The 13,188-nt window shown below is 44.6% G+C and overlaps 2 protein-coding genes across 5 annotated transcripts in view; one reads left to right on the forward strand and one right to left on the reverse strand.

Moving 5' to 3' along the window:
* LOC111250878 (sodium- and chloride-dependent glycine transporter 1-like) overlaps positions 1-13,188 on the reverse strand; it is a 39,729-nt gene that overhangs the window by 24,173 nt on the left and 2,368 nt on the right. The window contains exon 2 of one of the 3 annotated variants that reach the window (XM_086977217.1): positions 12,126-13,126. The exons of the other annotated variants lie outside the window; for them this stretch is intronic. Within the exon in view, the coding sequence (XP_086833343.1) occupies positions 12,126-12,131 (6 nt within the window). The 5' untranslated portion in view covers positions 12,132-13,126. The remainder of the gene's footprint in view (positions 1-12,125; positions 13,127-13,188) is intronic. 3 annotated transcript variants of the gene reach the window in all.
* The window catches only part of LOC111250918 (vesicle-associated membrane protein 3-like), a 45,607-nt gene continuing 36,558 nt past the window's right edge, over positions 4,140-13,188 (forward strand). For both annotated transcript variants that reach the window (XM_086977227.1, XM_022806906.2), the window contains exon 1: positions 4,140-4,570. The gene's annotated coding sequence lies outside the window, so the exon portion shown is untranslated. The remainder of the gene's footprint in view (positions 4,571-13,188) is intronic.

Consider the following 13,188-nt stretch of genomic DNA (forward strand, 5'->3'; position numbering starts at 1 on the left):
CGGTTTCTCCGCTAGAGTAACTGTTTTAGTTCGCTAGCGTTTCGGAGAAAGACCTGCTACCTGGACAAAATGGCTGTATCGTGCCTTCCTCTTCGAATTGACATCGCCGTTAGGCATAACTCCATCGGGAGTCAGCCAGCCAACCAAACGTAAACCCCATAACCCGTAATCAAAGATTAGCAACCATCCCTATCTAGTGTTCATAACTGGCACTTCCATATAGCTATTTGGAAGCTTTTTTGAAGCTGATACAATAACTCAACCAAGATGAATGCTCATTCGTCGCCAAGACTCTATTTCTAGGTAAAGATCCATTAAACATAACTGCTTATATTGTGATAGCACTAATATGGGAAATATAGGATTCGAATAAAGAATCTCATGCCATTTCTCTCTATAGAAAATTATGTCAATTGCGGCAGCCATTATAAAGAAGCGTAATTTTAAACTTAACACGGACGGTCTTGAAGAGATTGAAGAAAATTTTTTTCCTGAACTTTGTATCTCCTGAGAGCTACACGTTCGCAAAGCTAATTCCACCATCACTATCATTGGTTGGTATGCCAACACTGCATTTGTTGGCAAAAAAAGAATTAGTTAAACCGGAGTATTCAACTCAAACGTTCTCCTCTTCATATTGTATTGATAAGGAACTTTTTCTTTTTATAAAAACCCACGAGGGAAATCAATACGGACACCGAAAAGGATCTTCCAATCCCTTAATGTCCCTTAATTACACCACTTTAATTTGTACTGTTTATGAACACGGCAACGAACGTTTTCATACGCAGTCGAAAACGCCGCATCAAAACGATTAATGAACATCGGCCTCGGTTCGAACTAAATGGTCACTCATATAATTAATTTGTGTTTCTGCCGAATAGAGCTATCAGTATCCACTGCGTATCTTTTTTTTAATGGGAAGGGCAAATGGAAGTCTATACAAATAGACTTCCATTTGCCCTTCCATTCGAATCGGTTCGAGGCAACGGACGGCACGTTATTTCATCAATAGGAGTCTTTAGAAAAGAACGTCGCCACCATACGTACGTAAGAAACATAACGCCGCCTATTCCTTCTTACATAAGTATTTGCACGCTGTTGTCTGCAAACTGTTGCTGCTGCTGCTGCTGCTGTGACTGGGTCTTCGTAACAGAGCAGCTTCATAAAAAGGAAGGTCATCGAACGAAGACCGGTCCGCTATCGTTGTGAGTATCGGCGCGATAGGTCATACCTGTCTCATTCTCAACTCCACTCGATGTACTTCTATTGTTTACGTAACCTTTCTCTCTCTCTCTCTCTCTCTCTCTCTCTCTCTCTCTCTCTGTCATGTGTTTTTACACTGATCGCATTCGAACACTCTTGCGGTCGTCGTTTGAGATTTTGACAGTCTCGCGTCAGGGTTCGTATCTAAGCTCACTTGGCCTGACGCTCGCGACGATGACAGCCACTCCGACATCGTGATAGATTTCATCATCTTACTTCTTCTGCAGCTCATTAGATTTTAGGCATTTACTTAATTCGTGAATTCGTTTATTAAGTAACACTAAGGGCACACGTATTTGAGAAATCGACACGCTGTTTATCTCATACTCTTCCGACAGCTCGCACGGTCTGCCGACGATTGTCTGACAGAGGGCGGATGAGCCGGCACGTTACCATCATCGCTAACAGCTGCTCCAAGAGGTATCGATCAGACTGCGAATCGGTCCTAAAGCTTGTTTGACTGGAAGATCTGGCACTGGACATTCGTAGCGTCAGTTTTGCATGTAAAAACAAAACTAGATAGATATTTGGCGTACAGATCGTACTCATATTCTCTATGCAGGTATAATCTCTTTCTCTGAGCAATTATCTATTGTAGCGGGATTCGTGCAGATAGCTACAGCCACTGGGCACAAAGTTCGATTCCACTACGTTGCTGTATATTGGCTTGTGATTGGCTGAACAGTAGTTCCCCTATGGAGTTGGTATTCAAAGCTTATCAATAACATAACGATATAACCTTCAATTGTAGATACTATTTAGATACGATATACACAAAGCAGGCTTTTGTGTATATGGTTTGTGTATATGGAAGTTTGCTACCGCTACGTGCAGTAGCGGTAGCAAACTTCAAATGACTGAAATTGTGATTAGTTAACTGCTAACGCCACTATTTGATTGTTTAAACTTTTGTCTTTTGCTGCCATTCATGTATAACTAAAGCCTAACGTATAGGACTCTCTAAAAAGCCGGGATATAAAGACGCAGAAAGAAAGACGCACTGTCTTCTATACGATACGTACGTGTCTATTACACGTATGTACACATCTGAGCGCGCAACTAGCAGTCATAGTCTAACGCTGTATCAATGGTTCTCCAAACAAGGTCGGTATCGCCACTCTTAGCCTTACTTGATTTGATCGCTGTTTTCCGCTTGAAGCTATTACTATAACGGCAAATGAAATAGCAATTGAAGGAGGCTGAACCTAGTTGACTCTCGCTTAAAAGTATCGTCGTTGGCGCACACGAAGTAGCATTCGCTAGGTTTACCTAGGCTTACAAAACAGATACTCGCGCTTCGATTTCATCGCTTTTTGCTCGATAATTGTGCGATACCGTCGAAAACTAGTGACCTCGCAGGTTGCCACCCTATTTTCTTTCTTCCTGTTTCTCTCGTTCCCAGGAAAGGGTCCTGTATACATCGCTGTAAGCGGGCAAAAAGAAGCTACCGCCATTCGTGCTGCGAGGTGCGCTGTATGTTATTGGACGTGCACGCTTCTGGACGTTTGCTTCCATCTGTCAAAACATTCAGTGTGTCACGAGTTAAAGTAATCTTAAAGGGTCAACGTATAGCACATACCCGTTTATACAGAAACATGCACACTAATAATAATAATTATGAAAGTAGAACTATGACTGGAATTAATGGCGGCCCAACGGCGAAGCGCCCAGTTTCTGATGCTGATGGGATTAGGAGGTCTGTGACGACCAGCACTTTGACGGACGGTGATCATTTGACGCTGACATCCCCCACAGACAGGCAAATATCTCTGAGGCTCAGCTGAATTTAGAAGACGATAGAAAACACCCAGAGACTCCCTACGATGAGCGACCGGCAGCGATATTAAAAATCGTAGAATGACACCGGGACAACGTGTTTTATTTGGCCTGATAATATAACAAAGGCCACTGAGGCCCAAGTAAGCATACGTTTCATAGGCCTAGAGAGGCAACGTCATTGCGCGTGCGTCAAGCAGCGCCTTCAACTATGAAGTTGATTACAAGGCGACGCAGACTCAAATGTAAAAAAAGCAGGAGAAACTCTAACGAAATGTCAAAACATTGCCAAAGAAGCTCGTTTAAGAGACTTCTGCCATTAAAATCGTCTACCTCCTCCTAGCTAACGCCAAAAAAGCCAATGTATAGAAGTTATTAGAACTTGTATATTTATTTGGCTTGTTAGCATGCAGGGTTGGATGCGCTAATGATATCCGTTATAGCTCAAGCAACCGTAATTTTAAGCGGCGACTGCCGCTGTATATTACAGCCTTGTCTGCTTTACGCGTTGTTATCAATCAACATTAACGATCTTATACTACATAAAGAGGCCGCGCCCAGTTGACTTTATACCGCGTACTTTATACACACACACACAGGTGAAGCCATGCTCGACCAGAGTATATTGCTAGATTATATTGAACTATGGCGAACCACGCGGCGATAATCTATTCACATCCGTTTAATATATATTTAACGGTGGCTTTCAGTAGAATTTTGGTCGGCCCCAATCCCAAATGCAATTAGTTGTTCTTGTTAGATAATTTACGAATAAGCCAATGTTATTCTGATAATTTTTTTGGGCAAAAAAAAACTTGCTAAGAGCAGCTTCGACGATCTTGGCAGAGGTTTGTGTTTTACAACCGTCAATTCTTTGCGGAAAAGTTACCCATATCCATCGATTAAAGTGGACAAATATTTTTAGGTAAAGGTCGGATTTATCCTCAAAAAAAAAATCATTTTGACAATTTTAAACTTTGGGCGTAGTTTCTACGCGTTAATCCTATCCAAGGCCACTAGTAAGATGATAAAAACGGAAAATGACCTGTAAATCTTCGTGGCGTCTCTTGTTTGATTCAGTTACAGCGGCTTTCGACGTTTGACCAAATCATGGAAGAAGCAGACCTGCTCGCTCGCATAAACCTCAATGGTGTCGAAAGCTAGCGTGTGTGCGGTTCTCTATGACCATAGGAAATAAACGACCAAGTCGCTTTTGGTTCCCCATAAGATGTTTCGCTGTACATCGTAACTGTTACCCGAACCCCATATAATTAATACAAATAAAACGACAAATAATGGGACCATCTTTAGACTGCAGTTACTCTATGGTGGTAAATTTGTTGCTTAACTCACATGTGAAGACGTTTTATGGGTGTGCACCGACACGTTGCCTTGCGACTAAGCCAATGATTCGAACGAAGATCAGTGACGCGACGTAACTACAACGCTTTTATTTTACTAGAAGATTTAAGGATCGTCAATTGATTGATTTAAAGTTACCGAAGCTTGTTCATATAAAGCATCCAAGGTAAGTTCCAACTTTTACAGATAGCGTTAATAATAGTACTGGATATATGTGACACAATCTGCGTACGGAAGCCGATAATCACAGCATCGCTGAAATGGACCTTTGATTACTCTATTCAATCCAATACGACGGTGTTATGAAACTACACAAACAGAGAAAAAAAAAAAAGAAGGTACTTGAACAATATTTGTCCAGAATACTGATTATCTGTGCTAACACTGCTATGGAATCATTTTGTCAACATTGTGGACTATTTGACAACAAAGCTAGCAATGTCTAGAAGTGCTAAATAAAGTTGACAGCTGCAAGCGCAGAACACAAAATTGTTATGTAATGCTTTCTTCGATAATCCTACGTTCTGCAAACTCTAAAGTGAAAAATGCGTGAGAAATAGAGGGTTATCTGCTCCAAATATGAGCTAATCTAGTAGAGATTCACTTAATAGAGCAATATACTAAAAGGGTCGCCTTAAGCTGTCGTTTGGCATTCGCCAAGCGTCCTTTTTTTCTGCTCCAGTTAGGAACATGTATTAACAGGTGAAGGACGCGCTTGCTTGCGAACATCTACTGCTCCTGTAGAGTCGTAAAATATGCATCTCTATATTCTATCGTATTCTATTGTAGTCGTTCCTCGAGAGATTTGTCGTCCTTTACAGGAGCAAATCCTTTCGAAATTTTACGTCTCACTACAACACGAATTGTTGTTTCTCTGTGGTTATCCCGTCAACTGCACCATCTGCCTGAACACTTACATATATTGTTTGCGTTACACTAACTGAATAAGCTAGCACTCGTCGGAATAGGCTAACTCAGTAATTCTATTTCGAGATAGTGTAGGGAATTTATTTCAATCTTTAACTTTCGTTACCCCCCCCCCCCTTACGTACATAAACGACGGCTATACGCTAAGATATATTGTATAATAATTGACAATTCTAAACTAGTTGCTATACTACAAGCCAACGTAATGAAAAACTTGTCGTAAGGTTATATATTATAAAGAGTTGTCAATGGAAAGGTGGGCTTTGCCTCAACATAGTTCATCCTGCGTGTGTGATGCAAATGCTAGCCATCCACGCTTCCTAAATCCTCAGCTGGCCCAAGAAAAAGCAGTAAATGCACCCTATTGCATCTAACGGTTATTCGCAGACATTTGGCGACTCTGTGCGACCTACTACGAGTTCTGTCAAGACAATGCTTGGCTTCGAGGTATTTTTCCTAGCTTCCGTGTTGAATGCCCCTGGGGTACCATCTCGGCCACACGACACACAGCGACTCGAAGCGTACTTCCGATAAATCGCAGCAGAATAGACGAGCAGATGAACAATTAATTTTACCTATATTCTTTACAAAACCAACTTCTTCTTTTTCCCCTGTCTGTCCTTATTTTTCCTTTTGCAGCCCCAACCGTACTAGTGTACCGCGCATAATAGCAATAGGAATTACGCACCGCAGCTCAAGTGTTTGTACTTTACGTTCGGTGTTCCGCATTCGTAGGGGCTCAATAGGCGCAATGGTACACAATACAGCAACACGTAGATTCATATTGAATCTTATCGTAAGCTACTTATGTACAGCAGATTTTGCTTACGTGGCCGCTGATTTGCAACTGTCTGATCTGGATGTTTCTATATAGTTCTATTCTCTTCCTTTTACACACCCACTTCCGGTTCGATGGGACAGAACCTCTGGTCCAGATAGGGGTTGCCACGAGCTCGCGTAACGTCCACCCATAATCTCTATACCCTCTTTGAAACTGCCAGGATTGCCGTTCCCACCGTTGGAGTTCGAATCGACGTCATGGAGTTTGCTGTTGAACGGCCATGGCGTCGCGCACGAGACAACGAATGGAGAAGGAACGCTTGTGAGAGGGTGGCGGCAGTCGCGACGTTCGGCTACCTCGCCACCAGTAAAGGCAAGGATGCTCAACGTAGAAGGGGCTTGCCATCGCCATTGCTGGTTTTGCTATCAACCAGCAAGAGGAAGGGAGGATAGGCCACCACCTCTCTTTGGAATAGCTCTGGTAGTGGGTCATAAATGCGCATAGAGTGCTTCGTTGGCGGGATATTTACAATGATGGAGTTCAGGGGTGTTCCTGTGGCTGCGAGCAGCAGCCGCCTTTAGGGGGCTGCCGCATGGAATCGACGGATGGAAGGAGAGACGGGGTAAATAAGTGGGATATATGCAGAGGAACAACGACGACTACGAAGTAGACTCGATCGACGTTTGAAACTTACCTCACTTGAAATGTGGCATAGAAGACGTCCCAGTATCGGGCTAGCGGTTCTGGGGCCCCACAAAGTGGGTGACTCCCGTTGAGGGAAAGAGGAATGGAGGGTACCCTTCTGACCGTTCAGTGGGGAAGGGCATGTCTGAACAGCAGCGGTAGCAGCAGCAGCTGCAGCAGGGTAAAGTACGGAAGTAACGGAGGTGCTCGGAATGGAGTGGGGCGCTTGTTGAGACCATGCCGGCAACGGCCTACCGGGGCTTTGTCGACGGTCGAGACAGGTCAGGTTCGCTTGGCAGACAGCCCGTAGCACTCGCTACCACTTCAAGAAAGCAGCAGGAAAGGCACAGGCAGCCCAAACAGGCGGCTACAGACGACGGATGCCGGCCCAGGCAGCCGGTCGGCGCACTCTGACTACTTTACGGTGAGATCTCTTCTCTCTCGCTGCCCCTGTGCCTAGGACTAGGAGAGGCAGGCACCGAAGCACTCAACCAGTCAGTGACCTAGACTAGCAGCAGCAGCAGCAGCCTCTCGCCCGTTTGCTGGCCCAGTGGAAATTTTCCATGGCCCACACCGAAGGTTCGCACGTACGAACTCGTAGAGGACGACCAGGGAGGCAAGCCAGCATAGAAACGAGAGGCAGAGCATATAGAACGTTGGAAGACAACGAACGCTGGACGACGCTGTGTTGTGTTGGTGTGCGGCAACAATAACGGGACCAGCGGCAGTGGTATAGATCGGTAGGGAGGCTGGCGCGGTCGTTGCAGCGCGTTTTTCGTTCGCACTTTGGTCTCGTTGCTTGGATTAGTTGTAACGATGACTACGCATCTGCTTGTTAGTTGCGGCAGATGATGATGGTGACTGGGTGCCCGACTGGGCAAAAGCGTGGAGGAGGCCGCCCATCTGCGCGCATTACGAGCTGGACACAATATTAACCACGATGCTACAAAACAGGATGGCAGGCAAACAAATAGACCGATGAGAGTAGAATTCAGATGCTGAAAGTAACCGGCAAAGAAGTCATGACAGGCCAAAAAAGGTCCAACTGTTCGTGGGCGACCGAAACGAGCATGCTTACGGTTATAGATAGAATCGTATTTCAAGTGCTATTTCAAGTCAATATAATAGTTCGACCTATCGAATAGTAGCAGTACTTTGGGTTGTATGAGTTCTAATCAGCCAAGCGGGTTGTAGGTATTCTTACAAAACCGCCTAAAGTGAAGACGCACAGTACAGAAACAGCCGAAAATATCTTTAGTGCCATCATATGATCTTCTAATGCGTCGCATTAGCAACGAAAGGCGAGTTGGGCGTAGGTAAAAGGTAGGGTGACGACGCCATCAACAGAGTCCAACGGCATGATTTAGGAAAAGCAACAGAGGGCCCTCGCTGCCGCTGTCCGGAATGACGTCATCAAGGAGAGACTAACCGTTTAAGGCTGGAGGGGAGAAAAGGAACATGTGGGGGGATGGGGGAGGAGGACGTGAGATACGAACACGTTGTCCTCGTCACCTGAACGGCGAAAGGCTAGACAGATTATTCTTGATGTTGTTGTCAGATGAATTGATTATAATTATTCTCGATCGTTGTTTCCTTTTCGTTGTTATTATTGAAACATTGTACATCCATTTTCATTGCGACTGTATTTGTCGGTGTCGTCGCGGTCGTCCGAGAAGCTTGCATCAGGAAGACGGCGACGGTGTCCCTGCAGAAGGGGCCGTATGCTGCCGCCGCTGTTGCTGCTATTACCGGTGTGCCTAACATAGGAGATCCGGAAGAGCGTATGAGGTCTCTTCCTGAAGATTGTTTCTACTATTATTTATACTGAAACGGCGATTTGAAGCCCGAGCACAGGACACAGGCTACACTAACGGACAGCCTTTGTCCGATTTACATTTGTTTCGAAAACTGTCATTGTTAGTTATACACACGAACAAACATTAGTTATAATGTTTGTTCGTGCTACAAAAATTTTTCTCTGTTTGTTATAAGGACATTACTTTGCTTGAAAATAATTTTACATCACTGTAACAATCCATGAGTCAAAAAACTCGACGGCCAAACGCACCAGGAAGCTGCATGGTGCACATAGCATCACAGTACACGGTACGGTTGGCAACAATGGCCTTGTCGAAAAGCCGAAAATCGCCTCGATTTCTATTGTTTATGGCAGTAGTCGCTTTGAGGGTTCTATCTTTGCCCCTCGCTACCTGCTTGTTTCTCTTCTGTAAGCGTCGTGCGATAACCGACGAGAAGCTTCGGTCGAACTTGGCCAGCAAAGGTTCAATAAATCTCGTAGTTCTAGGTTTGCTATTTGTCATCGTCGTCGTCATTATGTAGACTCTACCCGAAAACGCACTGCTTCCTTATGCTGAACGTATCAGAGTCCTATCATACGCGACAGCGGTTAAGTCAACGAAGATTCGTTGTTAAACCAATTTAACTGTTGCTGCTGCTGTTCGAGTTTCTCCAAATCAAGCTCTGTTGTCCAAGTAGGCCGAATTGGAGTGTATCATTGGTCTTATGTCGTAATCACAGTAGCGATGGCTAAGCGGAGCTGGCTGTATGTCTTTTTAATTATGCGTGTTTGTGTGTCCTGATCCTGTTTAACGACGAGCATCCGTCCTGCTATTACCATCGTCGCTGCTGTATTATTTACCCCCAATTGATCGCAGTTTGGGTTACTTTTTTTTACCCGTTTATTGTGAGACCGGACCACTAATCCAGCGGTTTCTGATAACTGGCTTGAGGTTACTACAGCTACCGGCCGGAAAATGGGCGGTGATCTAACCATGATACTCTGTGGCTGATTAATACTAGGTAGAACTCATACCATGACTAATGGCAACAAATCATTGTCAGGATGAATGAAACACTGGCGTACTGGAGATACACTGCCCACCTTTGAGCCTATGTATACCGCATTTTTTCCTTTCGCTTTCTTTGGCCAATCATAGTTCTTCATCGAATTTTTTCTGCAATATTTGTCCCTATATATGCTCGCAGAGTATGCTTTTCGAGGCTGTGTTTCGAAAAGGTTTGATCTCGCATGACTGTAAGGCTGCCGAAAAAGAGCTGTGATCAAGTATTTCATGCAGAAGGTGAGTTGCAATTCAATTAGTTGACTCGTAAGTGCTACGCTGAATATAGATCGAAAGCCATGTCAGCTATTTAAGGGCTAGCCCTTATAAGCAGAAGTAACTGCGGTATTTACCATGAAGGTAACACAAAAGCTTATAAACAAACTTAAATCCATGTAATGATTTGTTTGCGTAGCGGTGGTCGGGTCGTTGAATCGACGGGTAGACCACAACGATTCCTTTGCAGCTTGTGGCTTGCGATAGGAAAAAGCTTCAATGGTTGTGGGGGGGGCCTCGTCGCTTATCAACTCGAGAGAAGGCACAATAGCAGGAACAGGAGGAGATTTTCTCGTAACGCGTCCAGTGATTGTCCTACTAGTCTGTTGCCCACTCGCCCATCCGATTTATAGTGTAACTGAGCACATTAGGCCTCCGGTACCGATGTCTATCGGACGCCTCAAAGGACAGGCCCGATTCTCGGAGAACTGGCGGCAGTAGTAGCGGCAGACCAAAGAGCGATCGGCACTGAAGAGCACGGGTAGTTAAAGAGTTGGGAAGATGTGATTGTCATCTGTCTGTATTTAATCAGCTACTTAGCAGACAGTCAATGAAATAGCGACCAGCGATCCGAGTCACCCGGCAAAAAGAAAAGTGGCTCAACTGTAGAATCTGAAAGATCGCTGCCAGGCCACAACTAAATGCCCCTGCCCACCATAACCAAACAATGTTGCGTAGCAAATGCACTTCTATCGGTATGGACGGAATCATAAGGCGACTGCTGCAGATGGCTATGCCGTATTATCTAATACTGCCTTACGCTAACTTATTGTTTGATGCATGCCGTTTACTATTCATACTAATATCTAAAGCAATGTATAACGACAGCACCGGAAGCAGTACTCTAGACATTTTTATAGTTACTTTGCGAGTTTATTACATGCTTATTATCTGAGGAACGATAATGCGCATATGATAATAAAGGCAATGTTAGGGTAGTGAAGTTCATATTTCTCAGGCAAGTGAGCTTCATTCGACTGACGAAAAATTGGGATAGGCCTGCTTGGATTCGATTTGTGCGTAAGGGCTTGAGAAGTTATCGGCAATATTGTATAAGGACAATATTAGACACTGTCGTCTGTCGCTACATAGCGCTAATGGGACCGACTGTTCATTACCAAGCCGTCCTTTGAAATGGGTGCAAGAATAATTTCCCCAAACGCGCATCACTTGGTGCCATCATCCTTTGTGCCTCGCGTCGCTCCTACCAATGTAATTTGTATGTTTGCGCTACCTATCAATATGTGTAACATCTACGGTACCGCGATGGCCAACAACAATAGCGAGCGCAGACGTGCGCTTTGGAAGTCAACGACCGATAACGGCCCCCGAAGGGAATGCTACGGTGCATCAGAAAGCGGACAGCTGCTAACACGCGAGCCTTCGGTTACCTGGAGCAGGACATAGTCGTCGCAAGGTCAGCCGAAGTGATCGAGAAACCGCAACGACGCTTGTGATGCTTATTATAAACAGAAACGTGTAGAAAATCACAGGCAAGCGTCACGGAACGCTACAAGTATGTACTAGTCGCCATAGATTATTCGTTGTTGAGGTTAGATGCATCGCCAATAGTTTGATACGTAAGATTATTGGCGATTTCGTCGCTAGAAAGCTGAAAGACAATCAAAAGAAACGGGAGACAGCAACGACACCTGTTTTTCATCACCTTCGTTGATTGCTCTTTAATATTGTTGATTATCGTCTGAATATTGGCACCACTGACCAGAGCAGTTTTAAAGGCAACGGATAGACCGGTTCTGCTGAGATACGGCGGCGGAGATAACCGAGCGCAATGGCCAATACGTTAAGCGAACCGACTATGAACGCCTAAGATACGTTAGATTGTAACGAGCACTGGGAGACAGCATTTGATCGAAGTAATTCGCATGTAGTGAAATACTAGTAAGATGAAAATTCTGAAGATATCTATAGCCCTATTTTGTGGCTCCAAGCGGCCCATGGTTAGGTTGTGCTGGTGGGTCAATTTGAAAAACAAAGGTACGTCAAATCTCTGTTAATATATCAATATATTGGCCTGTTAATTAGGTTGAAAGGAGCAATGTCCACTAACCGTTCACTGTATCTAGCGCGCCGATACCACCAAAAGCCAACAACAAAAACAAACACACAATAAATTATTAAAAATAAATATATTACATCCAATTAAACCCATTGACATTTTTGTTACACACCCACATCTGGGTTCGCGTGAAGCGGTTTATGTAGCGTTTATCTTTGAGGCATCATACTGTATCATACAGAATGACAACGCTATTTGCGCACAATCTAGCCCGCTGCCGAAAATCATTCGGGTGTCCGTTTGTTCTTTGATGTTCTACTCCTGGATATGTCGCCCATAATGGTACACTGTCACAAACATTCGAATGGTCCACCTGGCTAGAGCCATAAGTATAACTCACATGTCGATATACACAAATATCTATTTTTACACATCGCCACCACGTTTGTGTAACCGACCGTTCTGGGCGCCCTGTCTGGCCAAATAGGTGCCACTCCTTAGCTTGGCCGTGACATCTATAATACAATCAGATACAAACGCTATAACATGGTCAATAGATTCTCTCTTCTCTTGACGGTAATGGGCCGAAACAATTTTAGGGGCTACAGTGAGGTGGTATGAGAACTGCGCAGTTGCTCCTTCTAATGCTTTGCGCAGGCCAACGGTCACTGAGTAGCCTTACGGGGGAGACTCATTAAGGGAAAGGCAAAACAACGTATCGGATATACTGTATACAGCAGAGTTGAAAAGGCGCTGTTTTTTTTACTTCTAGAGCCTTCGATTGGTAGGAGACCTAAGAGCCGAGGCCAATTAATCAGAGTCCTCGTCGGAGCTGTGATGAGATCCATGATGGAGTACTCGGTTGAACTATGGACCTATAATCGCCTTTTTCCCCTACCATAATGTAGTTGATTCTAGAGAGAAAACCGCTGTTCCGAATGACGTCCGATCCAAATAGCTGACCGGAACTTGCGTAGCAGCTAATACATGTCTATTGTTCGTTCAACCTGATCTGCTGGTTCCTCTGACCACTGCTGATATTTCCATGGCTGACTCTGAGTCTTAGTTATGCTTCTTCTAGCATTGCCGTCTTGTGTGGTCGACGGTGTGGCTGTGAATGCATCAGTTCTGGCGCCGTCCGTTGCTCGGTCGCCTGTCAATGTGCGGGCCGGCCTGCAATGTATATCTGTCTGTTTATTTGCCTGCTTGGTGGGGGGAGTCTTTGCTACAGAACA

This window comes from Varroa destructor, unplaced genomic scaffold, assembly GCF_002443255.2.
Source record: "Varroa destructor unplaced genomic scaffold, Vdes_3.0 BEIS01000001.1, whole genome shotgun sequence".
Classification (NCBI taxonomy): Eukaryota; Metazoa; Arthropoda; class Arachnida; order Mesostigmata; family Varroidae; genus Varroa; species Varroa destructor.